General features: G+C 37.6%; 2 protein-coding genes and 1 long non-coding RNA gene across 5 annotated transcripts in view; 2 read left to right on the plus strand and 1 right to left on the minus strand.

Annotated features, from left to right (window-relative positions):
* The first annotated feature begins 10882 nt into the window (after positions 1 to 10882).
* On the plus strand, positions 10883 to 15131 carry LOC311427731. The gene is made up of 2 exons (XR_014687520.1): positions 10883 to 10995; positions 13591 to 15131. It is a non-coding gene; the product is annotated as an uncharacterized lncRNA (long non-coding RNA).
* On the minus strand, positions 14604 to 23624 carry SREK1IP1 (SREK1 interacting protein 1). Of its 2 annotated transcripts, none has more exons than XM_084505255.1 (5): positions 23479 to 23624; positions 21282 to 21329; positions 19540 to 19680; positions 18040 to 18118; positions 14604 to 16542 (listed from the first exon to the last, which is right to left on the minus strand). In XM_084505255.1, the coding sequence occupies exons 1-5, from the start codon at positions 23489 to 23491 to the stop codon at positions 16353 to 16355; spliced, it is 471 nt and encodes a 156-aa protein (XP_084361381.1). In that variant the 5' UTR covers positions 23492 to 23624; the 3' UTR covers positions 14604 to 16352. The 2 variants fall into 2 exon arrangements, with proteins under 2 accessions (XP_084361381.1, XP_084361380.1); XM_084505254.1 differs by lacking the exon at positions 23479 to 23624 and adding an exon at positions 22407 to 22585.
* A 70-nt stretch (positions 23625 to 23694) lies between these two features.
* CWC27 (CWC27 spliceosome associated cyclophilin) overlaps positions 23695 to 25339 on the plus strand; it is a 124204-nt gene continuing 122559 nt past the window's right edge. For both annotated transcript variants that reach the window (XM_084505252.1, XM_084505253.1), the window contains exons 1-2: positions 23695 to 23925; positions 24880 to 24976. In XM_084505252.1, the coding sequence (XP_084361378.1) occupies positions 23884 to 23925; positions 24880 to 24976 (139 nt within the window). In that variant the 5' untranslated portion in view covers positions 23695 to 23883. The remainder of the gene's footprint in view (positions 23926 to 24879; positions 24977 to 25339) is intronic.

Here is a 25339-nt window from a genome sequence, read left to right on the forward strand (position 1 = left end):
TCACCTTTCACTCTTCCAGACAGAAAAAAAAATATTTTTGAATAATCACCCCAAACAAATCTTTTAAATGCAATGAGGGCAAATGCATGTAAAAAGAAAAAAAAAAAAATTAATAGAAATTATGTGTTTCCATGAGTAAAATGAATTCCATCTTGTTGTTTCCATCACACATTGAGGAATGTGTGAGTACATACTTCAAGAACACATAGCTGCAAGCACAACTGTATTCTTTAAATAGTACAGAAAAGGTAACTCCAATGTGTTTTACGATTGCAGATCACATTCTTCAGAGCATACGACATTTAACATGAGAATACCCCTATGTGGTCACAAAACAGTGCACATACAGCATGTGCATGTATTAAAGAAGCATGGAGTCAAAATCCACAAATCTATGACAATTTCCCCACAGCAATGTCTTCATTAATTGGATACTAGATTTCTGTAAAAGTAACAGGATGTCCAAGAGATGGCAGCACTGACGTGTTTCCATTGAAAGCCTTCCAACTGATAGATGTGCTCTATACCACCATCCCCAGAGAAAGAACGGGATTTACAACTAAGAGAACTGGAAAAAAAAAACAGCTCTTGATGTTTCATGGTTATTAAAAAATACAATTTGGGGTGATGATCTGTAACTACAGTTAACCAATTAATTTTGATTCATCATAACTTAAAGAAACAGACAGACATTATTTAATTAATCCTGTAGACATTAATGCAAAAAAAAAAAAAAAAATGAAGACAACAATACTGTGTATGGAGCAAGAGAGAAAGAGAGAAAGCAGATGGCCTTTATACAATACAAGCGTATAGTGTTAATTCTTTAAAATCTTGTTATATTGGTACATACACAGAAATTGCGCTATCAGGTCAGTGTGGTGTCTTTTTTTAATAACTACTTTCAAATAAAGGCAGATTAAGCAGTAGGCATGTCTAGTGCAATACTTGCCCAGCTCTTGTCACATGGATTTTAACATGCTATGTTACATGACAGTTCATATCTCTGTATCTTTATTGAATTTATTGCAATGGAATATGTATTAATGAGAAATATGTATACATGTCAATTAATTATGCAAAACTCTCGACATCAATCTTATCACAGTGAGTTGCACAACTTCGGCTCATCCTGTGATGGAAGATTTATGTACGTTGTCTTTAACGGTTCTAAGTCTTTTCTGTTCTCACTGTTTTGACGTGAACAGTAATATGCACATTCTTGTACCTTTTGTTATTCTGTAAACCTTACTTGTTCCTCTTCTAAAGAACTAAAGACTGAACTAAAGACAACTAAAATTTCAACCTTTGTTCATTTTGAAACCTCTCCGTAGTTCTAATCAATTTTGCAGCCACTCTTCATTCCCTGTTATTCCTTTTTAAATTTACTGATTCTAACGGGCACATGCTTTCACTTCCAAGCCTAAAGAATATTGGTGATTGGGAGCTAATGGATTGTCTTCCAGTTATTCTTTAATAGATGATGAGCATGATACAAGGCCTAGCAAGTATCCAAACTGAAGAGGCGCTAAGGGATAAACTGCCCTCTTCAGGAATACAGAGGATTGTCTTTCAATAAAATTTGAAAAGAAAAAAAGGTACCACAACTCTTCTGCATGGTAAGAAACAATAAGCATAATTCCTGCACCCACCAAATCTTTCTTGTCAAGGCTTTGCGCAAAAAGCTCCATCTTTTCAGACCAAAACCAAATCCTTTATAACCACCAATCATTTGTATTACCTTTCTTCTTTTCAAAGATATTTCATATTGTACAAAACGCATGTCTAAATACTCAGTTATCTATGTACAGCCTAAGGCCTTCAGAACAAAAGCAAAATACAGGCATATAGAAATAGACAGTAAATACATATTGAAGATTTCAGTAAAATGTTGTTTCTTTGACTAGTTAAGTCTTATCACCTTTTATCACTCAACAGTCTTACTTGGGATGAGACACAATACAAAGACACTTATTTTTCACCATAAGACAAGTATATAACTATAAATTAAAGGAAATTCAAGAGTTTGAATCCTAGAATTCACCAAGACTGCTTATAGTAAGGCTAGGACTGCTGCAAGAGATATTCAATATGTAACCTGAAACTTATTTTATCTGAAGCAGATTTAGAGACTGCAGACATAAAGACAGAAAGTCAGTGGAATGAATACAGTAAAATAAATGAAAACAGAGATATCTCAGAACAGTATTAGAGAGCACAACAACAAGCTTAACAAAACTGTTTTTGAGCACTGATATCATATTTACTTATCCCCTGATGTTAACCTGTTAATATTCTGTCAAGGAAAATTCAACTTGTAGTCAGGCACTAGCTTCTTCACATGTGAATGAACAAGTATCATAAATGTAAAAGAAGCAAGGCTTTGAATTTAACAGATATATAGCAGTGAAGTGGGTAGTTGGGGGTAGGGTGGAGAGAGAGAAAGAGAGAGAAAGCTGTGAGATTTGACAATATCCAGATAAATGTAATAAAACTTTAAAGAATACCTTTACTTTCCCATTGTGTCAGAAATAAAGAGTAGTCAGCAAGGGATAAATACATCAATGATTTAGAAGTGCCTGGTGACGCTGCACTTGCAATATGTTGCAAATATTGACCAAAAAATATATACACAGCATATTTTTCATGCAACCTGTGAGGTAACTGCAAAAGTAGAACTATACTAGCTTCTATGTCAGTATTTTATAAATGCATGTGCTGTTGAGTCTATATCTATTTACATATAATTAATAAGAGGGACTTACGCTCCAGAAGCATTGCTGAATTGTTCATATTTAATGCATAAAATATGTAGATGACTTCGAAACATTACACAAACTTGTCAAATGTGTCAAATGTCCATTATAAAAGCCTGAATTGATTCTAAGCTATTAAGCTATCAGTAATTCCTTAAAAATGGGTTGCTAATACAAAAGTGCATATATGTGGGCTCCTGGAATACAAGGAGTAGGGAATACCTTGTCCAGACTGGGGAATGGAAAAGAGAAGAGGCAGTTAGGGAATGCTGGCCCAGTTCTTCTGTTAACAGCCTGGAGTTATTCACTCAGATGGCTGAGAGAATAGCAGTATTCTCCAATTCTTAACAATAGAAAACTGCTATCCACAAACTGATTTCAACTGATTCTGATTTAATATGGTTAATAAAACCATATTAATATATTCCCTGCAGCTGACAGGGAACAGTTCTATGTACATCCACTCAAACTCCTGTTGCAAAAAATGGACAAAAACCATTGACCTCAGCGGATGGTGTGTTGAACCCTTCAGGAAAGCTAAGAACAAATGGCAACATTTTCAGGAGTCAGAGAAATCTGCATTTGCTTCCATAAGGAAAGCAATTAACCTGACTGTCTTTGTGGGACTAGAAACAAGAAGAGATGAGTTTATCACAGCACTGCCCAGCTCAAGACCCTTGGCTAACAAAGCTGAATCTGGAATTATAAATTGGTGGTTGGGTGCCCTATAAAATACACTGATCTTCAACACCTGAAGGCAGCATGAAACAGGAGCTGAGTTGCATAGTCCTGTCACTGGCAGGCACAGACAGAAACAGAACATAAGATGCAAACACAATGATTTAAAACAGAAAACTCAGGTGCTTGATCAGTGATCATTTCCAAAATTAAAGCTTTGGTCTTTGGCTACTTAATTTGCCTAAGATCTACTATGTTTTCTTTTGGATCTGGTCTAGACATGAGAGAATGGAGCAAATGTCTTATGCTCTGATTTGGGACTCTTACCCACTTCTAAATGAGATACGGTTTGCAAAGTAGCTGCCAGAATGTGATTTTCTTTCTCACTAGTATTCAGCTCAGCCATGCATGTATGATCATTAATAAACTATATCCTAGCTAAGATTGATGAAGTTATTTTAAGCAACAACAAAGCTACTGTAAAGTGTTTTCCTACTGACACAGAGCTAGAAAAAAAAAAAAAAGGGGGGGTGGGGAAATAAAAGTGCAACAGACTTAGATCTTTGTCAAGTCCCAGGCAAGACTCCAGTATTAGCCCTCCTTGTCATGAAAGACAGTCCAGGAGCACACTGAATTTTACAACATAAAAAGAAATATTTTGAAGACGACCTCAGAGAATCTAACAGCGACCAACTGTTTTTTCAGGTAATTTCTATATACTGGTAAATACTCAGAGACAGGGAAGTTAACGAAATAAAGAGTTTTCTGACAGTACTGTTGAGATTTTACTTATTCAAAGTTGGAGTATTTTGCAGACAATCATAAACTCATTACAAGAAAAAAATAAAAGAAATTTGGGTAACTATTTAGTTCTTTTCTAGTTGAAAATACAATATAAATAAAATAAAATAAAATAAAATAAAATAAAATAAAATAAAATAAAATAAAATAAAATAAATACAGTTTCTCTGAAATTATTAATTCCTACTACTAATTACACAATAGATAGCATCTTGCAACTATTGAAGGAGTTCTCAAAAAGCATTCATAAGAGGCAGCCCTGTAATTCTGAAGCATAGTTTCAGCTCTGTAGCTTGTAGAAGACAAAAACTAGTCTTGAAATTAAAGAGGTTAATCTAAGTGTACCCCACATCTCTCCCAAATTATCTAAGTACAGAAGCAAGATAACAAAAATATTTTTCAAAAGATCAAAAGATTTTGATTAGGAAAAGCAAGTAGAAATTGAGCATGAGTGAACTAATTTACAGTGTAATTATTTTGTTTGTTTGTTTGTTTGTGTTGGAAGCAAGTTGTCAATATTTGTAATTCTTATGCAACTGAAGGAAAAAATATATCTATTTTATTTTTTAGGATATGTTATTTTGGTATCAGGATATAACACCTGAATTTCAGTTTATGTTAAATAATGGGATACTGGTATCTACTAGTTGTAGATAACTTAGAATCCAGGCAAGTAGAGACCATATTCATAGAGCTTTTTGCAGGTGAAAAAAGGCAGTTGATAAGTAAAAATATATAAACAATGCTCTTCAAATAATCCTATGTTCAGAAAAGTACTAGCTGGAAGCCCATCACTTTCAGTTCCAGCTTTTCTTTGACAGTATAAACTCTCTCTGATCTTAACTCTGATTCTGAGATGAGATATTACACTCCCCAAATGTCAATCCAGCACATCACTGAACAGTTATGTTTATTTCTCAGATCAGTGTCCTGTATGCTATGATTCCTCATTCCAACATTCAGATAGGAATTCATCATGTCTCCTATTTACGGTGATATTCTACTCCATCCTAACCTGTTTTTAGTTACCATCATGGCCATCACATTTTGATTTTCTTATATGCAGGATTCCTACTGGATGTACTAGATACTGTCTTTATCTTCTGTGCATTTAATGATCTTTCCTGAGCGAATATAAAGGAATGACAGAAGTATCAAAGGTCACACAATAATTAAGAGGTTTGCTTTTCACATTGGTATGTTCAAATAAGTGTTCAGCTTACGTTTGTCAGAGAACAAATTTTCTTGATCAGACAGTTACATTGTAACCCAAATTCTCACCACAAAATGGAAGATCTAAAAATAAAAATCACAACCCTTCTATTCCAATGTAGAACAAACACCTTTGACCTTCTTTTATGAGCATTGTACCATATGAGAGCAAAAAAACACAGTCAGAACTACTTCACAGAAGATGTAGCTCCTGGTGAAAGAATAATAGGGGGGGGGGGGGGGGGGGGAAGAGGAAAAAATAAAAGAAAAAAAAAAGAAGAAAAAAGAACCAACAAGCTCTTCTAGTGACGGTGGTTAAAGCCGAGCTGAAAGGCACTCACATGCTACAGTAACAGTGATACAGGAGCACCGACCAAACTTAAAGTTCATGTGATGCCACTGTGAGTGCGGTGCATTCAGGAACAGAAGGCTAGATACCAGATGTAACAGATTCCTAATGTTGCTGTGTAGTCTTGCAAGCACAAAATCTGTTTTTAAGTTTTCTACACCACTTCTTAATACTTTTTGCCTCCTCAACAGTTTTTGAGGGGAAATAAATAAATAAATAAATAAATAAATAAATAAATAAATAAATCCTGGAGAATTTATTGCTATTTTAATCAATTATTTAATATTTAAACAAATAAATCCTGAAGTCAGAATCCTGACTACTGAATTCATTAACGACTTCTCCAGAAACCGCCTCTTCCCCCACGAGCTGCGCCCTCCTCAGCGCGCCCACCGGGAGGGGGCGAACAGGGGGCGGGCAGCGCGGGCGGGCGGTGCGGCGGTGGCGGTGGCGGGGCTCCCCCTGCGGGGCGTCCCTTCCCGGTCTGTGCTCGCTCTCTGCCCTCCCGCTGTCGGTGCTCGGCGGGGCGATAGCGAAGCCGCTGCGGCGAGCCGGGAGCTGCCAGAGGCGGCGGCCGGACCCAGCCCTCTCAGGGGGCGAGGCGCCGCCCGGTGGCGCCAATGGCGCCAAGTGGCGCTGAGGCGAGGGCCGGGGCCTCAGGGCGGCGCTGCCGCCTCGTGGCACCGCGTCTCGGTTCCTGAAGTAAAAACAAAGCCTGAGCAGTTTTGTTTCTTTGGCTAAATCAACTAGCTATAAGGATTTTTATCTATTTACTCCACGATGGCATCCAGTCCATCTTGGCTCGGATGCCTATGTATAGACCCGTTTGAGTTCATATGGTATCTTCTTATTACATGAAGGAGAGCATGTTCCTCACAGGTTATCGTAAATTGCAAGATCTGTACAGGTGCCTCAGGGTCCTGAGAGCATCTCAAATGGCACTAGACACTTACGTTTGGGCAACTGGTTTGGCACCTTAGTGTTAGCAACGTCTTTTTCGTGTCAGTTTGGTGAGGTGTGGGTACCCTTTGTAACATGGATTATCCTGTAACAAACTCGATTAGGGAAATGCAACAGGAATAGGTTTGCAAGAGGAATAGGTTTGCTCATCCATAACTAGGTGTGATACTAGTTGTCACACCACTGTAAATTAAATTTAAAAATATTTTTTAAATTTTTTTTTTAAACTTGATTTGATTTTCATCCTGTAAGATCTCTGTCAGAAAAAGGGGGAAATGCTAAAACCAAACTTTTCCCATTTCAAGAACAATTGCACAGCAATCCACTTACACCTCTTTTTAAAGAGTTTGCTGACCTTTATGTCAGTGTAAAAGTGGGCTTCTTCATTACCTATCTAAAAAATACTCTTCCTATGTCCATCTGCATGGGCAAGACGCAAGAGAAGCTATGGAGACATCTGTTCCTGCTGTATCATAGAATCACAGAATAACTTGGGTTGGAACCACAGAATAACTTGGGTTGGAAGGCACCTGAAAGATCACCCAGTTCCCACTCCCCTGCCATAAGCAGGGACATCACCCTCTAGATCAGGTTGCTCAGAGCCTCATCTAACCTAGCCTTCAACATCTCCAGGGACAGGGCACCTGCAACCTCTCTGGGCAACCTTTTCCAGTGCCTCACCACTCTCTGAGTGAAGAATTTCCTCCTAGTCTCTAATCTAAATCTCCCCTCTTTTAGTTTAAAACCATTCCCCCTTGTCCTGTCATTATCTGATTGAGCAAAGAGTTGCACTCTATCTATTTTCATCCCCAGCTCTCAGCCTTTCTTTGTAGGAGAGGTGCTCCAGCTCCTTGATCATCTTTATGGCCCTACTCTGGAGCCACGTATCTCAGTTGTTCTCATCACTGAGGAGATGTGTAACATTATTTTGGGAAGTTTGTGGTCCTGTTTAAGGTGCAGGACCTTTATGGAAACTACTGACAGGCAAAAAAAACTTTTCCTTTGTCAACAGGAACCTCAAAGTTTTCCTTTTCTGCTTCAAGAAGAGCTAAGCCAGGTTAAACCTAGGTGGAAAGGAGATATATTCAAGGGATCACAGTGTGGCAAAAGTTGAAAACTCTGACTTTAAACTATTCCACAGCCCAATAATTTATATTAAAGCTAGAAGTATTTTTTCTGAGGTTCTATTTCCTTATATATATATATATTTTTAAATCTCATTTATTACCTCAGTCAAGGTGTACAGTGGTACACCTCTCCCCCTTCACTGGTGATTGTAACCTTTAATGTATTTTTTTTTAAGTTACCCAGCTCTCAGTGTATATGTACCTGGAACTCAGATCTAGCCTCATGCTGCCAGTCTCAGATATTTTCTTTTTCACTCTCTGAATTCATCTAGCTGTGAACTACTAGTCTCATCGACATTTGAGTCGCAGAGTGCAACAACTAGTGATCTCTCCTTCCTGTAATATGACAGCTTTAAGGATTATAGCACTAGGCTTTCTGTGCAGCTTATTTTTTTAAAAAACTTCTCTCAGATTTACTGCTCCCCAAACTGCCTGATTTTCTTTAGTCGTTAGGCTGAGTCTCAGACTGGTAATTGTTGTTGTTCTGCATTCTTCAAGACTAGTTTTATTTTCCTTCCCCATCACTACTACTTGAGACTTCACTTTTTTTTTTTTTTTTTTTTTTTTTTTTAAAAAAAAAAAAAAGAGGGGGGAGAGAGAGAGAGAGAGAGAGAGAGAGAGAAAGTTGCTGATCCCAGGAGCAACAATCTTTTGACCTTCTTTTTCCAGATTCAAACCATTAACCTCTTTCAGTTGGGAAAAGATACAGCAGAAACCAACTGCACATGGAACAGATCTGGCAGATGTTCTAGAGAGAGAGAGTGAGCATTATTTAAGATACTGAACACTTTAGAGATTTTGAAAGGTTTGGCAAGACAAATTAGTAGAATTTGAATGTAACAGAATAGATTTCCTTAAGGAAGTTAAAGTTATATATCTAAAGAAAAAATATCTATATGTTTCAAAAGATTGTCTGCTTTTTCTCCTTTGAAAGAAGGAGAAAAATACACAAATACACAAAAATACTATTTTTTTTTGTTAAATCTCAATCTTTCAGCCCCCTTCCAGTCCTAGTCCCTAGTAAAAGCAGCCTAGCTCTTAGAAATAAAACTTTATTCTCATTTATTCTTCCCTAGTTTGTTTATACTGAAGTTGAGCTTAATGCCACAGTAGGTTTTTTTGTTTTGGTTTGGCTTCTTGTTTGTTTGTTTGTTTTTAATTCTAGTGCCTCACTAGAAAGTTGATCTGAACTGAGGAAGAACCTCAAAGGGAAATGTAAGCACCCTGCAGCAGTTGTAGGGAAAGTTAGCTCATCTATAGTAAACAATCATGCACTGGTTAGCTAAATACAGTAATAAAATTCTGGTGTCAAGTGCCATATAACAGAAATTTTTAAGGTACTTCTGAGGACTGAGAATCACCTGCCAGCATGAGTTTCTTACACATTGTTTTACATAGTTTCTGTTACATATTATCTGAAGCCTATTTTAGACAGTCCAATTATTAATATTGGAGGCTTCCTGTTGTCTTCAAAAATAGATATTTTTGTTTACCTGCAATTATTACCTCTTTTAATTCTTGACAATTTTTGAAAAACAGCATTTTACAAGTGTAGATCTCTCTAAACTCCTTGCATACGCCCAACTCAAGAGTTTAACACACTCCTTTCTAAAAAATGTGGAAAACTGAAGCCTGCACAGTGATATTTGTGCCACGTAGTCCTATATACCTGCATTTCTTACATATATTGAAAAGAAAAACAGTGCCTTACTACACTAGTTTTGATAAGTTTGGGTATTTGTTGTTGTATTGCCATGACTTTTTTTCTGTAACATTTCAGCTGAATTAATGTCTGTGGGTTTTGGATCAAATAACTAATTTTGGGTTTAATCTGTTTTCTCAACAAGTAGAATTGACCCCCAAACCACATAAAACTCATACTTTTCTAACTAATGTAGGTCATCTGTTTTTGGAAAAGATGTTTTCCCTGCAAGTGGAATAAAAAAAAAAAAAAAAAAAAAAAGTTAAGATTCAAAAATTGATTAAGTAAAGAGAGAGAAAGGAGGAATGTAACATCTGTAAAGTATTCCTTGGTGTTGTCTTTTGGAGTGTATACAAGATCGATTAAGGTGCAATTGTCTCACTGTGAAATGACTAAATTATTCTGCGGAATAGAACACCGAAATTTTTTTGTGATGGTACAAAAACTTTTTAACAATCATAAAAGATCTACACTGGCTTCTTAAGTCTGGAAAGGAGTTCACACTTGATTTGGCTGAAGAAACAGCTATTTTTTATGGACTTGCTGAACTTTCTGTAAGAGGGCAAATGACTTACAACAAAAGAAGAAAATGAACGTAGGGCTTTAAAATAAACACTGCAAGTATGGAGCATAGCTTAAGTATTGCCCCTATATCAAAACCGTCTTGAAACTCCCCTTTTCTCAGATCTGGGCCGAATACTAAACAATCCATGATGAAATATTTTGAAATAGATGTACATACCAGAAACAGTTGCTGAAGCTGATCAGCTGTTCTTGTTTGCATTGTCTCAAGACCATCTGTCTTCAATTTTAAATAACTGTAGTGGAGTTGTCCCCGTAACAAGCTATAGAGATTTTTTTCCTGTTTTGATTTGTTTTGTTGTTGTTATTTTCTTTTAACTAAGTGTAGTAGTTCTATAAATTTTGTACTCTGTGAACTATTGTAACCAGACTAAGAGATCCTCCCTTGAGCCCTAGGGGCCCAGTGAGTCCTTTTACACATTTCACCCCAAAGTGAATCCTGGTGTGCTGAAACATCATGACCTGGTGTAATGCCAGCTCACATAGCTGAGTTAATCGTGCGGGAGGAAATATTTCTTTAAAGCAATCAGCGCGTGACAAGATATGCAGAACAAAGCGCAGCTGTAATCAGCAATACGCCAACTGAACTGTTCCAGGAGAAGAACCACGATTACAAAAGGAGAAGGGAGGAGTATGTCAAAACTGGAAAAACTCTGCACATGACAAGTGAGGTATAAATATACTCAAGACAGCAGCAAACTGAGCCCTTGTTAACAAGCACACTGCTGCCCAAGTGGTAACCACTTGCCAGGAGGGGACATATTATTCCATACATTTCTTTCCCAGGGAACTGAGTGAGACAGTGGTTATGACAGAGTTGACAGAAGGGTGAGTGGAATTCCAATTCAGTTCATAGCAGCTAGATAATAACTGTAATTATAACTGTATACCATGTTAATTTGGATCAAAAATTCTATCACAACTTGAAGTAACTGAATTAATACAGTTAGTTGATTAACAATTAGGTTGTTTGACTCATAAAGTTAATTGATTAACTAAGTTGTTTGACTTTCTTCTTTTCAGTCACGATGCCTTAAAGAACCTGTTAGCTCTGGCTAGAAGATATTGATGTAGCCATGTAACAGGATATTGGTGAATTGTGAGAGAGAGAAAATATGCAAATGGAGGCTTGGACAAATTTTGAGATAACCTTGGCAGGGAAGGATGGGCGAACCCTAAAGAGATTATAGAGAAAAAAAAAAAAAAGTACAGATTACATTGAACTAAAATTTGATTTTTGTAAATGGCAAACAGCATGTAAAATGAAAAAAAAAAAAAAAAAAAGTGCATGCACCTTTATTATTTTTATTTATTATTTTTAGTTTTTATTATTTTTAGGTTTCAAAGGTTGTTGAAAGATGTATTACTGATAGTTATTGACCAATCTGGAAAGTTATGAGTTAAAAAAAGAAAAAAAAAAAAAAAAAGTAAAAGAATGACATACAGGTAAAGTGATATAACCTTCACCATGTAGATATAACCTATGCCAGTGTCCTTTAGGGAAGTATAGTACAGCTAGAAACACACCTGTCTTCATTAGTTATTGAAGAGAAGAAGAGTTAATTGTTCATAGATGAGATAATAACACTGGACCCAGTGATGACTAGAGGGTAATAAGTCACTAAAATCTACTAGGAATTACGACCTTGGAGAACTCTAAGGCATACAAAAGGATATGGCTGAAAGGCTAGGGGAGAGGGTACTAAAGCGATTATCCCATGTGTGTGACAGTGGAGCAGGAAACATAATCTTCCCCTTGTGGAAGGCAAGGCAAATGAATCTGGGACTAGGAGTATTAGTACATAATGGAGATTGATCTCTTAGAACTCTATGGATATTGACATTAATATAGGCAAGAGGGATCACCACGCTGGCCTTAGAGAACCAGTTAGTTCTGTGGACCATGGAAAGGGTGACAAGGAAGCATCTGTGCCATTGTGATTCAGTCTTGATTCTTTGTTAATAGTTCAGGTTTAATTGCACAAGACTTGTATATAATTTAAAATGCTATACAGGCTTTTCATGTGTAGCAACTATGGCTGAACAAAGCATTTTGGAACAGGTATTTTCATATCTAGGTAGATCACTCATCTTGTTTGTTCTCTTATACCTTATGTTTGTGATAATAGTGTTGGATAAGAATGGTAACATCTCTGTCCTTCCCCACCCATCACAATCCTGAAAGATCACAATGGATCAATACTCATTGTAGAGTGTCCCAGATTCATCTCTGACAAATCTCTGGCATGAAGACCAAATGATCTAAGAATTAGACCTATTATTTCCTTTATGTCTTTGAGGTTTTAGTTTTGTTGTCTTTTCCTTATAAGCCTAGCAAAATCAGACAAGAATATGCAGGTCTCTGACATATTTAGTCTTTCTTGTTCAGCAGAGGCAGATTCCATCTTGAAAGTTCCTTAAGGACAGCTTGCCATAGCTAAGAGCTGCTCCCACCCTATTTGTAGGTCCTAAACAACAGTATAACAGACTCTGTTGTACAGACAAGTTGTACTGTACTGACAAGTTCTTAGACATATAAATTGAACTGTTGCTTACATAAATCAAGAGCTGTCTAAATATTAAGATCCACCTAGTACAGAAGATACATATTTCTCAGTCTTGTTTCAGTCAGTCACTGAGCTTCTAACAGTATCCTCCCTCGTGTATGTTCCAGATAGCTTAACAGTCAAAGGTTGGTTATATTTTTACCACTACCGTACTTTCAAAAAATCTCAAAAGAAGCCCAGTAGGAACAAAGTGGCTTAAGGATCTCCCAGAATTATAAAGATTTGCACATACATGGTGAGTAGACGACACACCTCCTGTGTAAATACAACACCTTTTGTAAGGAAGCCAACAACTGGAAAAGTACAATTTAAAACAGTGAAATTCACCACTAAAGGCCTACTAAAAACCAGGCACTTCCCCTGCATCACTGTGACAAACCTTCATTTCCATTCCACTTCTCCATGAGAGGAGGGAAGGATGTTAGAGGTGAAGACTTCAGCTAGGGTTTAAGAGCCTACAACTCATGTGCAATCCATGTCAAAATGGGCACAGCTGTAACTGTCTTTGCAACTAGCAGCTTAGAGAATAAGCCAATTTCACAAACCTGCAGAAAAGGCTCAGGAAAAACTCACAGAAACTATACAAGCTGAAGGCCACAACATTTAAAAACAAAATAAAACAAACAAACAAAAACTAATAGCATTGATGTTAATATTCACACACAAATTTTGCTGGTAAAAGAGGTTGGTTTGCATTCTAGAGCTGCTTGTAAGGAGTATGGAGGTTTTTGACTCTTCATTATTCTATTACTTTGGCCTGGTGTTGCTTTCATTTCAATTCTTGATCTTGCCACGTATTCTGCTTATATACATTATTTTTTTTCTTTCTGAAAATATGCATTTCATTCTGTAACAGATCTGCTGACAATGGATGACAGTCCTTGTGGGATGTGTGAAAACTGAAACTAACAACACTTAGCAGGAGGGAAGAAATAGCTGGATTTTTAAATCAGAAGTCTTGCTTTGATACTTAAATCTGCTGAATGCCACCTTTTCTGGAATCAAAGTAGGCGTTTTAGTTCTGTTTTGAGTGAAACAATAACATTTGTTATGACACATCAGAATCACTAAAATTATGGCTAAACCAAATAGGAAAAAAATATAATATTTATTTTAGTATCACTTCTTTAAAGATTAGCAAACATTAGCTTGGCAGAGAACTGTTCATTGTAGCATTTGCTTGATACATCATCTAATACACCTGAAGTCCTGAGCACTTTAGTTCTGTGGCAAAACCTATAGACTTTAATGTACATCTTTGTAAATAAAATGGGAATATAGCCTGAAAAACAAAATTACACGATATTCTCTTTGTTAAAGGAATACATGTTGACAATAGTGATATTTAAATGATCAAATTATAAAAGCCTTTCCTGAGTATGAAAAACACTCTATTAACATTCGATTAACAAGTTCAAAAATGTTAACATTTAAACTCACGCCTTATGTACCTTTATGAAATACCATTGTAAACAGGACTGCTGCAATGTTAAACGAAAGGTAATCACATTACTATTTAGATAGACAGACTTGATTTCAACAATTAGAGCAACCTCACCACTACTAAAATATGAGTTACTTTTTCTGATTTTACCCCTTCCCTAATTTGGTCACTAATTTGATGAACAAATTATAAGCCAGTGTATAGAAATACTCACCCTAATAAGGGTTCCTCAGTAAACTTCTCGGACATTCCAGTATACAGGGCTATAAAATTTTTCTTCAGTTACATGTCTTTAGCTGAAACTTTCAAAATCAAGAAACAAAGTACAAAATCCCATTTCCCAGATTATACACGATCTCTGAAATCCCCTAACCACAATAACCCTTCCAACTTCATTAAGAATTTTTTCTTTTGGGGGGGGGGGGGGGGGGGGGGGGAGGCGGAGGGGTAGGAGTAGAAGAGTTGTGTCTTAATTTGTGTCTTAATTAAGCATTTCCTTTGTTAACGGTACTGGCTTAAGTAGCCCAAAACTCCCATTGCCCTCCACAGAATGACTGACTTAGAGAACTGACCTGGTTAAAAATAGGCTCTATTAAGTTACAGCAGCACTAAGAAGACAAGAGTGAACACGGTGGCTGAAGCCTTTACATTATTACTTATTTAAAAAAAAATGTTCCTTACACTACCCTTTTTAATCCTATGTAAATTCATTAACTTATGAAAGAGTCTAGTCTTTCTTTAGGTATATTATCCAAGCCCATCCCAGAAGTCATGATGTGTGAATGAAAGTTAGAGACCAGACCAAATCCAGTAAGAAGAGCAGATGCAAGGACTCTTGCCATCCTTTGACAGATCAATGGAGGAGGTTAGCAGTTATTTTTCTTTGTTCTTCTGTGGCTTCCATGAGTATTTTGTCTTTAATGTTCCCTACCATAGCACCTAGAGTGCGAGTGGAGCTGTCCAAAAATTGCCAATGATAGAGAATACTCATCTGGGACATACAAGTTTGAGGGAGGGAGTTAGATCTAAAGGCAATGGATATCATTCTTAAGAAAGCTTAAATGTTGCTCTTCCTCATCTCTTGATCCCCGTGAGACTTACCAGCTATATGCCTAATTGCGATGCAAGTGCTACAGTGCTACCAGCTGTATGCTACTGGGGTACAAGGTATGAATTGGACACCAAAGTATCTAATCGTGAAATTTTGACATGCTTAAAGACTACTGACAGCAAATGGTAAGCTGTTACAAACTTCAACACGATAGATGCTCACCTCCCACAAGAGGAATATTAACATTTCTATGGAAGTTTTATTAGAATGAAAAGAGACTTCAAGGTTTTTGATTTAGTCTTCAAATTTGCTGTTTAGATTCATGCAGTTATCAACAACTGCATACTGTCTTAATTTAGTACTAAGAATTTTGTAAATAATCTTGCTGAATAGTCATCTACTGTTAAGAAATGGTATTTCATAATCTATCTCATATAGATGAAGTGGCTGCAATTGCAAAAGAACAGAACCTAGGCAGAAGGAAAGGACTTCAAAATTGATAGTTGCTTACTTTTGTTTGTTTTCAATTTGCTCACAGGGATCTTGCCAAAAAAAAAAGTTGTAATCGCACGTTTCAAAAATCTATTAGCAGATCAATTTCAGGTTATTTTGAAGGAGCAAACTTTTAGTTTCTCATTGCCCCTTCCTTCTCCACTTCCGCGCCTGAATGCTATTTCATATTTGCACTTACCAATCAGTATGTGTAAATATAAAGTGTTATGCAAAACATATACATCAAAGGAATTTAAAAAAAATCATTCAAGTATTTCTAAATTTGATTTAACCATTCCAACATTAAGCATATTTACATCCAAATCTTCTGACACAAAGACTTGCAAACTGAAGTCTGCTATACCCTAATGTAAAGGATTAAAAACACAACCAATCACAACTGAACTAAGCTGAGTTCAACTTGCATGGTTGAATTCTAAGAAACTGGGAATAGAAGAGGATATTTTAAAAAAATGTTTGATTTAATAATTTGAAGCACTAACATTTCCAAATAGATTTCTTCAAAAAATATACATAATTTTAAAACAACAGCATTGCAAAGCATAAATAGTTTAGACTTAACAGGAAAATTATCCCACTTCAGAAGTGACAGCAAAAATAGGCCAGCACATTAGTCACTACTAGAACTGTCTGAACTGTCAGAAGATGAACTTTTTTCCTTTTGTTTCTTCTTCTTTTCCTTTTTATGATGTTTTCCTTTTTTAGATTTATTCTTCTTCTCCTTTTTCCTTTCCTTCTTGTGTGATTTTTGTTTTTTCGGCTTTGGACTATCCTCGTCAGCAGCACTTGATGAGGAAGACCTAGACCAAATTAAACATTGACAGGTAATTGGAGAAGGAAAAATGCTGCAAGATTTTATTTTTATTTCAGTATTCATACAATGTTGCAAATCAAATTTAGTGAAGAATTTATACAGAAACACCCGGTGGAAACCTTATGGTATCTCAGTCTGCATGTTGAACTGAGCAATGACTTTTCTAACTAGTCTATCATGCTAGAAAAGCAGTATATTTACAATACAGATTGATTGATTAGGCGAGTTGTGTGTTTTTGCAAACTTCAGTAAGAAAAAGATGAAGAGCACAGACCTCAAAAAAAAACAAGTGACTGTATGACACTGAAGAAGAGCTTCCAGCTTGTAAAGTATCACATGATCAGTCCCAACAACATGGGAATACCTTAAGAGAAACATTCATGTATTTCACATATATAAAAATCTAAGAGAAATACATATGACAGATTTGGATTCTCTTGCAGCTGGTATTATTTGTCTCTAACCAGCAGTGATGAGGGAAGTGACTGTATACATGCAAGAATTAAAATGACAATAAAAGGAATGTGTCAATTATTGTACTCAAGTTCTTGAGTTGTTCAGAATTACTGTTCTGCCCTATTGTTTCCAAGATAAACTATTAATTTCCTGCATGTAAAGACTACTGTCAGCAGACTAACATGTCTGTACTCTTCATTAAGTGTTACAGCTACATTATGTAAATAAGGAAGGGGGGAAATGCCAGTACTGCCAATGTTAAATCCTATTGCTTTATTTTATCTCCAAAGAACACCTTTTTGAAAGAACACCTATTCTGGCCTCCAAAAACATTCCACATTCCCTGGCTCTCAGTGCAGTTCCTGGGTTGTTATCTCATTAACAGTCCTAAAATCCATACTCTCATCTGTCAGCAGGCCAAAACTCAAGTTCACAATAAACTGGGTATTGTGACTTTTTCTTTGAAACCAGACTAATGCTTTCTTAGGCTTTTACAGCAACAGGAACATTAAAACTCAATATATGCTTATCAAAAGGAAAACTGTAGTTTTTTGCTTGTTAAGCTACTCAGAAAAAGCAAGGATGTGCATATGTGTGCACATATGCACAGAGAGAAAGTTAGATATAACTTTCTACAAGCTTTTCCATATAAGCTAAGCTGGGGACCAACCCCATAATCCTTCTCACTCCTTGCTCTCCTTTCCCCACCACATCTTGCCCAGTGTTGGGTAGTCAAAAGGTAGTCAAAAAGTCAAAAAAGTTAGTTCTGCTTTCTCAGAACTGCATACCTCCAGAACTACTATGTAGTGCTATAGTTTTCAAGACTTCCATTGTCCTAACTCCACAGCAGAAGCCTGTGGCTTCACCATTATTCAAAGAACAAACAAATTCTCACTGGATAATAGGAAATTTTTTCCAATCAAAAACGTTCTTGACAAACCCACTGGATTCAAAGCAGCAATATTTTCTGAAACAAACACCAGAATATTCCTAACTTTCTGTTTTGAAATTAAAATGAAAGAGTTACCTTTTCCTTGGTCTCTTTAATTTTGGTTTTTCTTTGCTTTTTCTTTTTTGTTTCTTTTTTTCCTCCTCCTCATTTAAATCTATGGATAAAAATAAAAGTTTATGGCATTTCAGACTGAATTATGAAGAGCATTAAAAGAATGACTGCAATAGTAATGTAAAGTTACTACAAAATTATTTGTAGTTTTTATAAATTAAAATATTTTATTTTTTTAAAATTCTGGTCTAGTATATTCATTTCAGAAATATTTTGCACAGTAGTAGAATTTAATATACAACTTACATTCCAAGGACATTTGTCTGAACACTAAGAATGAAGGACACCCTGCAAAACATACAACTTTACGGCTTCATATCTATTCGTCTTTATTTTAAAGGACTTGTACTAGTCTGAAATCAGGTCATGTAACTTGAAGGTACAGAAAAAAATAGACACATATTCCCATAGGCTTACTTGAACTCACACAGCCTTATTTCACACTTCACAAGTAGCTGTAACTAAGATAAATCTGATTTAACTGCCAATGTAACATCTATGAATGTGATAGGAAAGTCACTCTTCTTCTGATTTTTCCCCACTCCGTGCAATTGTGTAAAAAGCTACATACAGGACAGAAATATTGACATCCAGGAAAAAGAAATCAAGAACAAAGAGCAATTAATACGCAGGTCCAATGCAGTAAACAAGAAATGCTGACAAAAATAACTGTTGTGCAAAATACAGAGTTTTCTCCATCATTTCTCCTCCCTACATATTATCCTTACTAGACCTGAGTTTAGGGTCTGGAATATGAGAGCAACAGAACAAAAACAAGATGTTTAAATTAAAGAAAAGAATAAAATTATTTAATTTAGAACTTACTATAACAGAACAACCTTCACTTCTTTCTTAGTGGAACAGCTTCTTTTGAACCCAAGGTCAAATGAACCAAAGTATCTGCTAACTAATGAATGCACCTTTTTCTGACGAACAGTTGATGCACAGACCTTCCAAAGAGAGAGCAGTACTTCTCCAAATATCAATGCTGAAATTCAGTTGGCTAGCTGTTTCAGTCAGCTAGCTAAAATATTACATAGGAACTAGAAAGAAACTGAACTACCGCATTTGTCATTACTTTTAAGAGTTTCTGTCAACTTTAAGATATTCAAACTACATGTATTCAGAGGATCAACTCAAAATATCCATGTAATGTTATTCTAAGCAGCTGCTTATTAATATATATTTAATATACATTATAATATTTTATATCTTATAATATTTTGCATTTAAGAAGCCCTTTTTAGGATGTTCCAAATGGGTACACTATTAATTTGTTTTGAAAGGAATTAATAAAAAAAAGAAGTGTCTCTGAAGTGTAAACATAATATACAAAGGATTTATCTTTAAAGCACAGACTAAAAGAGCTAATAGTAATTCTCAAAAAGGATAAAACGATAGTTCCAGCACATCAGAAGACTATTATCTGATTTAAAGAAAGTTAATTAAAAATAAAAAACCTACTCTTTTTTTCACGCATGGCTTGCAATCTCTGTAGTTCTTCTTCCTCACTGTCTTCACTGCTAGTGCTGCTAACATCTAAAACGATATCCCTTTGAGGATCCACTCGGAGGAAGTTTCGGCATTCAAATGTCAGATGACCAGCTGAACAAAACAAAAATTTAGAAAGAAATTCAGCAAAATTACCAAATAGTATCAAAAGAGCTTTAGAATTACTCAGTTTTGATAAAAGAAAAAAGGCTAGACTAAGCTTCAATCAATGAACAAGGCAGGAGAGTGGATACTTTGAAAATGCCTCAAAGAATTTTGAGAAGCTGTGCAATCTAATCCCATTCCATCTAATGATCCTTTCTGACCTCTCTCATATTTCTGTTAAAGATTTTGAACAAATCTTGCTTCCTATTTCCTCAATGGTCTCAGATTCTTCCTGAATAAATTGTTTAAAAGCAAGAAGTGAAATATTTAAAAAACTACAAGTGTGTTATACTGCTCTTTCTGTCTCCCTTTAGTCAAATAGAAGAATTTAATTCCCTTTTGAGACAAAATTCATTTTTAACAACCTGTACATAATACTGATCAAGCTATTACTTGACTAGTATTACTAGTATCTAAATTACAAATTACATCTCAGTAATCATGACCAGAGTTAAACCCTTGAATCTGCATACACCTATTGGAAAAAATAACAAAAAATAAAATAAATTAAAGATATGGGTTGCAAGAAACTAACCTAAAGATAAAGGAGGTCAAGTAGCAATTGAAACAAACTCATTGTCTTATGAAAAAACTCACATCTTGAAGACAGAACTTTTAGGAACATAAATATAGGCTTTGTGATTTGACTGCAAGTTTTCTTTTCTTCCAGAAATATGACATTGCACCTTCAAATGAACCACTAAATCTATTTTGATACTCCTGTTCCTTTCAATGAAGGGATACACTGACAAAATTTCTTGGAAGCAAAGTCTTTAGTGAACGAACCAAGCAAGCTTTTTTTTCCCTTCAACCCACATAACATTCAAAAAAATTAAAAATAGCATGGAGTACAGTGTTAAATGTTCAATGCAATTCAAAATGGATCAGTGTCCACTCCTCCTTTTTCCAAAAAACAAGACTTAGTGAATAACAAATTAAAATCTTCACTAAGACACGTCTACTGATGTGCCTCCTGATGACACATTCATCAGAATAGTAGCCATAGACATACTTTTATGAACAGAGAATAATGAAGAGCATGACCTAAATGTTAGCTACAGAACATACAAGTAACAAAATAAACTGCTTCTTGCAATACAGAATGCACAAAGAAGTAGGCTTTCTCAGCGTAGAGGGTGATGCAAATTATTCGTTTTTCTTTCAAATGCATTGGAAATTCCTTGGGCAAAAAAGCCTGCTTAAGCCTTCAACGAGACTCTGAAGATGCATAAATGCTGATCTCAGTAAGTACTACAGTATATGTCAAAGCCAGTGCTTGAAATTCAATGTTTCTCAAGTAATGACATTGTGAACTCAGTACATATGAAGAGTATTTTTATTTCTCTTGAGAAACTTAAGTCTTCAAAAACAGCAATAGGTGCAAGGAGAAAGAGAATGAAAAAGAAATTAAACAAAAATATACAGTAGCTTAACCTGACAATTGTCTAGGCAACAAGGGAGGAATTTTTTTTCCGATTCAAAAAGTAGTTCCATCACCCTAAATTGAAAAAAAAAGTACTGCATCATCATCTTGCTTACTACAAACTTACGGTAGCCACATTTCTTGCATCCAGCTCTGATGTTATCCTTATTTCCACCTGAAAGATAAAAATACATAAATTACCTGTTACTAACACAACTCTTTAAGTTCCTTTTAAATCTGGCTTGATAACATCAACGTGCAGACCAGAACGATCACCCCTCAGAATTCTGGCAAAGTTGCCTTCTATACCTATGTGTGCCCACAGTTAAGTTAAATAGACATAGTAAGATGTAACTCAGAAAATGGGAAGCTCTGGAGACCTCTCCCCTGAAAGGATCAGCGTTATTTTTAAATCTGCTGAGTCTATTCATAATGACAGTCAAAATGGAATTTCCAAAATCAAAGCAAGCCTTTCTGTCCTTAAACTGAATAGTGCATGAAAAACACAGCAACTTAAACAGCTGTATGCACAGTTTTCTGAATAACTAGTTCCTTCATTTAAATAAATCACCACACATAACAAGAATTCCATGACAGAAATTAGAAAATCAGAAAGGATGTACATCAGCTCCGTAAGTGTAGACTTCAATTTACTGAGACAAGCATTGTCTTTAGAAAACTGTATTCATAGTAGCAGACGAGCCTTCAAACCCGTCTTCTGTAGACCCCAAAACCTCAGTATTACGTAACTTCTTTGTGGTGTACAAATTCAGCAGTGTTTATGTGTCTACTTTATAAGTGGCTGTCTTTTAAGGAAAACCCACGAGGAATAAGGAGACTAGAAACACAAAAGAAAGTTTTAAGAAACAAGGAACAAAAATACACCTTCAATGCTATACCAAAAAAACAAATACTCTGTTCAGCATCTGCCAGGTCAGTTCATCTTTGGACTCAAAAGCAAGACCTCTCAAACTACCTACTTTGTTCCCAGTTTTCTGAAATATTCAATAAACTTCAGCCCTACTGTGTAAATGACCTGTAGGTACAGAAAGATTCACTGTTCATGCAAGGGAAGTCAGTCATGCACACACTATACGATCTCCCACTGCGTATGCAGGTGCCATATGTCAGGATTTTCAGGAGAATCACCCAGCACATGACCAGAATAGCACTGAATTTGTTAAAACCTGTAAGTCATAAAACTGACACCAGCTCCAGTTTTAGTGGACTGGTGAAGGTCATATATCCTTACCGAAAGCTGCATCACACAGTACATGCATATCTTTATGAGAGAAACAGCAGGGAAACAAGCATCAAGACACAAAAAACGTGTGTCCATGAAATCTGGAAAAAAAAAGTGTATAGCAGCTAAACCTTTACACAGCAGGAATCACAGCAAGACTGTCATCTTAGAGCCTGTTGACAAAGTCTGAAAAATTTAAGACGCCCCCACACCATCACCTACCTAGAGGACAGGTTTACTAGGTCTTTATTGATCTTCCTTGCTCCCACCAAATTCCTGAGGCCGAAATTCTATTATTATTACGTTGGCTTTAAACAACGTTGCTAGAAATGCAGTTTTATGGAATTAAAAGCAATTGAGCTACTAGAAACTTCTCTTTCTCACTTCTTCCCAACTGTGAACACTTTGTAAAAACAGCAACTGAGGGAGCAGCAACCATTGCTAAGGGAGGGCGTCGCTCATTCAGTGGGCCACAAGGATGCAAAAAAAAAAAAAAAAGCTCCGCAAACCTTTGAATGCAAACATGAGATCTCTTCCTTAACAAACCCCCCTCCTAGAATGGGAGCGAGTTTATTCAGTTTTTCTCTTCTTCATACGAGAGGATTTTTTTTGTTGTTTGTTGTTTTTTTTTTTTAAGCTCTTAGCAAGATCCAGACTTACTCGGTTTTCTCCAGCTGAACGCTCCTCACGTCTCAGGAAAAAGCAAAGAAAAAAAAGGAAAAGAAGGAAAGGAGCCAGCCCCTGCAGGTTTGGCTGGCGGGGCTCTAACACCTTGCGCACACGGCGGCCGCCTCCTCCGGGCTGCTGCGCCCCCCCCGCCCCGCCCCGCCCCGCCGCAGCAGCGGACCCGCTCCTCGGGAGAGGTGCGGCAGGGAAGCGAGAGAAAGGAAGAAGGAAAGAATAAATAAAGTATAAATAAATAAATGCATAAATAAATCAATCGATAAATAAATAGAGGAGCAAGCAAACCGCGCGCACACACGCCCCCGGCCGCCCTCCTCCCCCCCCTCACGGCCCGGGCTGCGGCCCAGCCTCGCCTCGCCCCCCACCGCCGCCGCCGCCGCCGCCGCCATGGCCTCACCGGGCAGCGCCATGGCGCCTCCCGCGCTGTCCCCGCCGTCCCGGCACGGCCCGGCACGGCCCCGCCGCCTCTCCCCGCCGGAAGGCTTTGCCCGGCGCACTCTCGGGCCGTGCTATTCGCAGGGGGGACGGGGCGACTCAGTGCCGGGCGGGAGGCACAGGGAGGGAGTGAGCTGCCTGGAGAGCCCTCCGGATCTCTTTAAAAACAAACTTCTCGTCAATTTTCCCCGCTGTGCCTCCGGTCGGGGGCCGACCCCTATCTTCTTCTTGTTGTTTTGGGCGGCCTCCCCCTCTGCTCGGGCCGTGTGGAGGCGCCCAAGATGGCGGGCGCCTGGGGTCTGTGTGGCGGGTAGAGGCGCGGCGCTGGGCGCGGGCAGCGGTCGGGGCTGTGCCCCCTGGGGCCGCCATGAGCAACATCTACATCCAGGAGCCCCCCACCAACGGCAAGGTGAGGCCCTCGGGGGGCTGGGGCTGCCGCCGCCCGTGGGAGGCTGCGGGAAGGAGCCGCGTGCTCCCGTGGGGCCGGCGGTGGTTCCCGGCTGCTGCCTCGGGGAATTGGGTGTGCAAAGATGTGCGTGAGTCGAGGTCTGTGCGCACCTGAGCGTGAGCCGGCAGCGTGCCCAGGTGGCCAAGAAGGCCAGCGGCATCCTGGCTTGTGTCAGGAATGGTGCAGCCAGCAGGAGCAGGGAGGTGATCGTCCCCCTGTACTCATCCCTAGTGAGGCCGCACCTCAAGAGCTGTGGTCACTTTTAAGCTACTCACTACAAAAAAGACATCCAGGCACTGGAGCGTGTCCAGAGCAGGGCTACGAAGCTGGTGAAGGGCCTGGAGCACAAGTCCTGTGGGGAGAGGCTGAGGGCACTGGGGGTGTTCAGTGTGGAGAAGAGAAGGCTCAGGGGAGACCTCATTGCTCTCTGAAAGGAAGGTGTGGGGAGGTGGGGGTCAGCCCCTTCTCGCAGGTAATTAGTGATAGGACAAGAGGGAATGGCCTCAAATTTTACCAGGGAAGGTTTAGGTTGGCAATGAGGAGACATTTGTTTTCAGAAAGAGCAGTCAGGCACTGGGACGGGTTGCCAAGGGAGGTGGTGGAGTCACCATCCCTGGGGATGTATAAGGAGAGGTTGGACATGGTGCTTAGGGACATGGTTTAGTGGGTGACAGTGGTAGTAGGAGGATGGTTGGACTAGATGATCTTGAAGGCCTCTATGATATTTACTGTTTCAGAACTGTATCATAAATACTGGTAAAACTAATTAAAACTAACCATAGCTGCCCAGCAGCATTTGGATATCTACTGCTGTTACTAATGTTGTCAAACTATCTTTTAACTCAGTTACAGTATTTGTTGATCAATGTCTAAGTTGCAAGAAAACTAATGGTGAATTTATCGATATTTTTATAGGTTTTGCTGAGAACAACAGCAGGAGATATTGATATAGAGTTGTGGTCAAAAGAAGCACCGAAAGCATGTAGAAATTTCATCCAGCTTTGTATGGAAGGTAATGACTGAATGGGATAGGATTTAATGAAATTACTTCATATGTAATATTGATGTCTTTGTACTTTTTTGTTATGGAGAATTCATAATGAGTTAACATATTAAAGTTAAAACGTACTTATTTGTATTTAGAAAATATTAATTATTACCCAGGAAGAGAATATATTTCAAGGTTTTTAAGGAGCCTATTGGCAAAAAATAGAAAAAAAATTTTTGAAATGTAGGTGGCATAAAACGCTTAGAAAGCTTATTTTTGACAAGTCTCTGCAAAGTACAGCTACTGCTTGAAAGAATGAATGAAACAGCAGTGATGCAATACCTAGACATCCTCTCTTAAGCTTATTCCTGTATCATTATCTTTATT

Source organism: Aythya ferina (assembly GCF_964211825.1).
Source record: "Aythya ferina genome assembly, chromosome: Z".
Taxonomy (NCBI): Eukaryota; Metazoa; Chordata; class Aves; order Anseriformes; family Anatidae; genus Aythya; species Aythya ferina.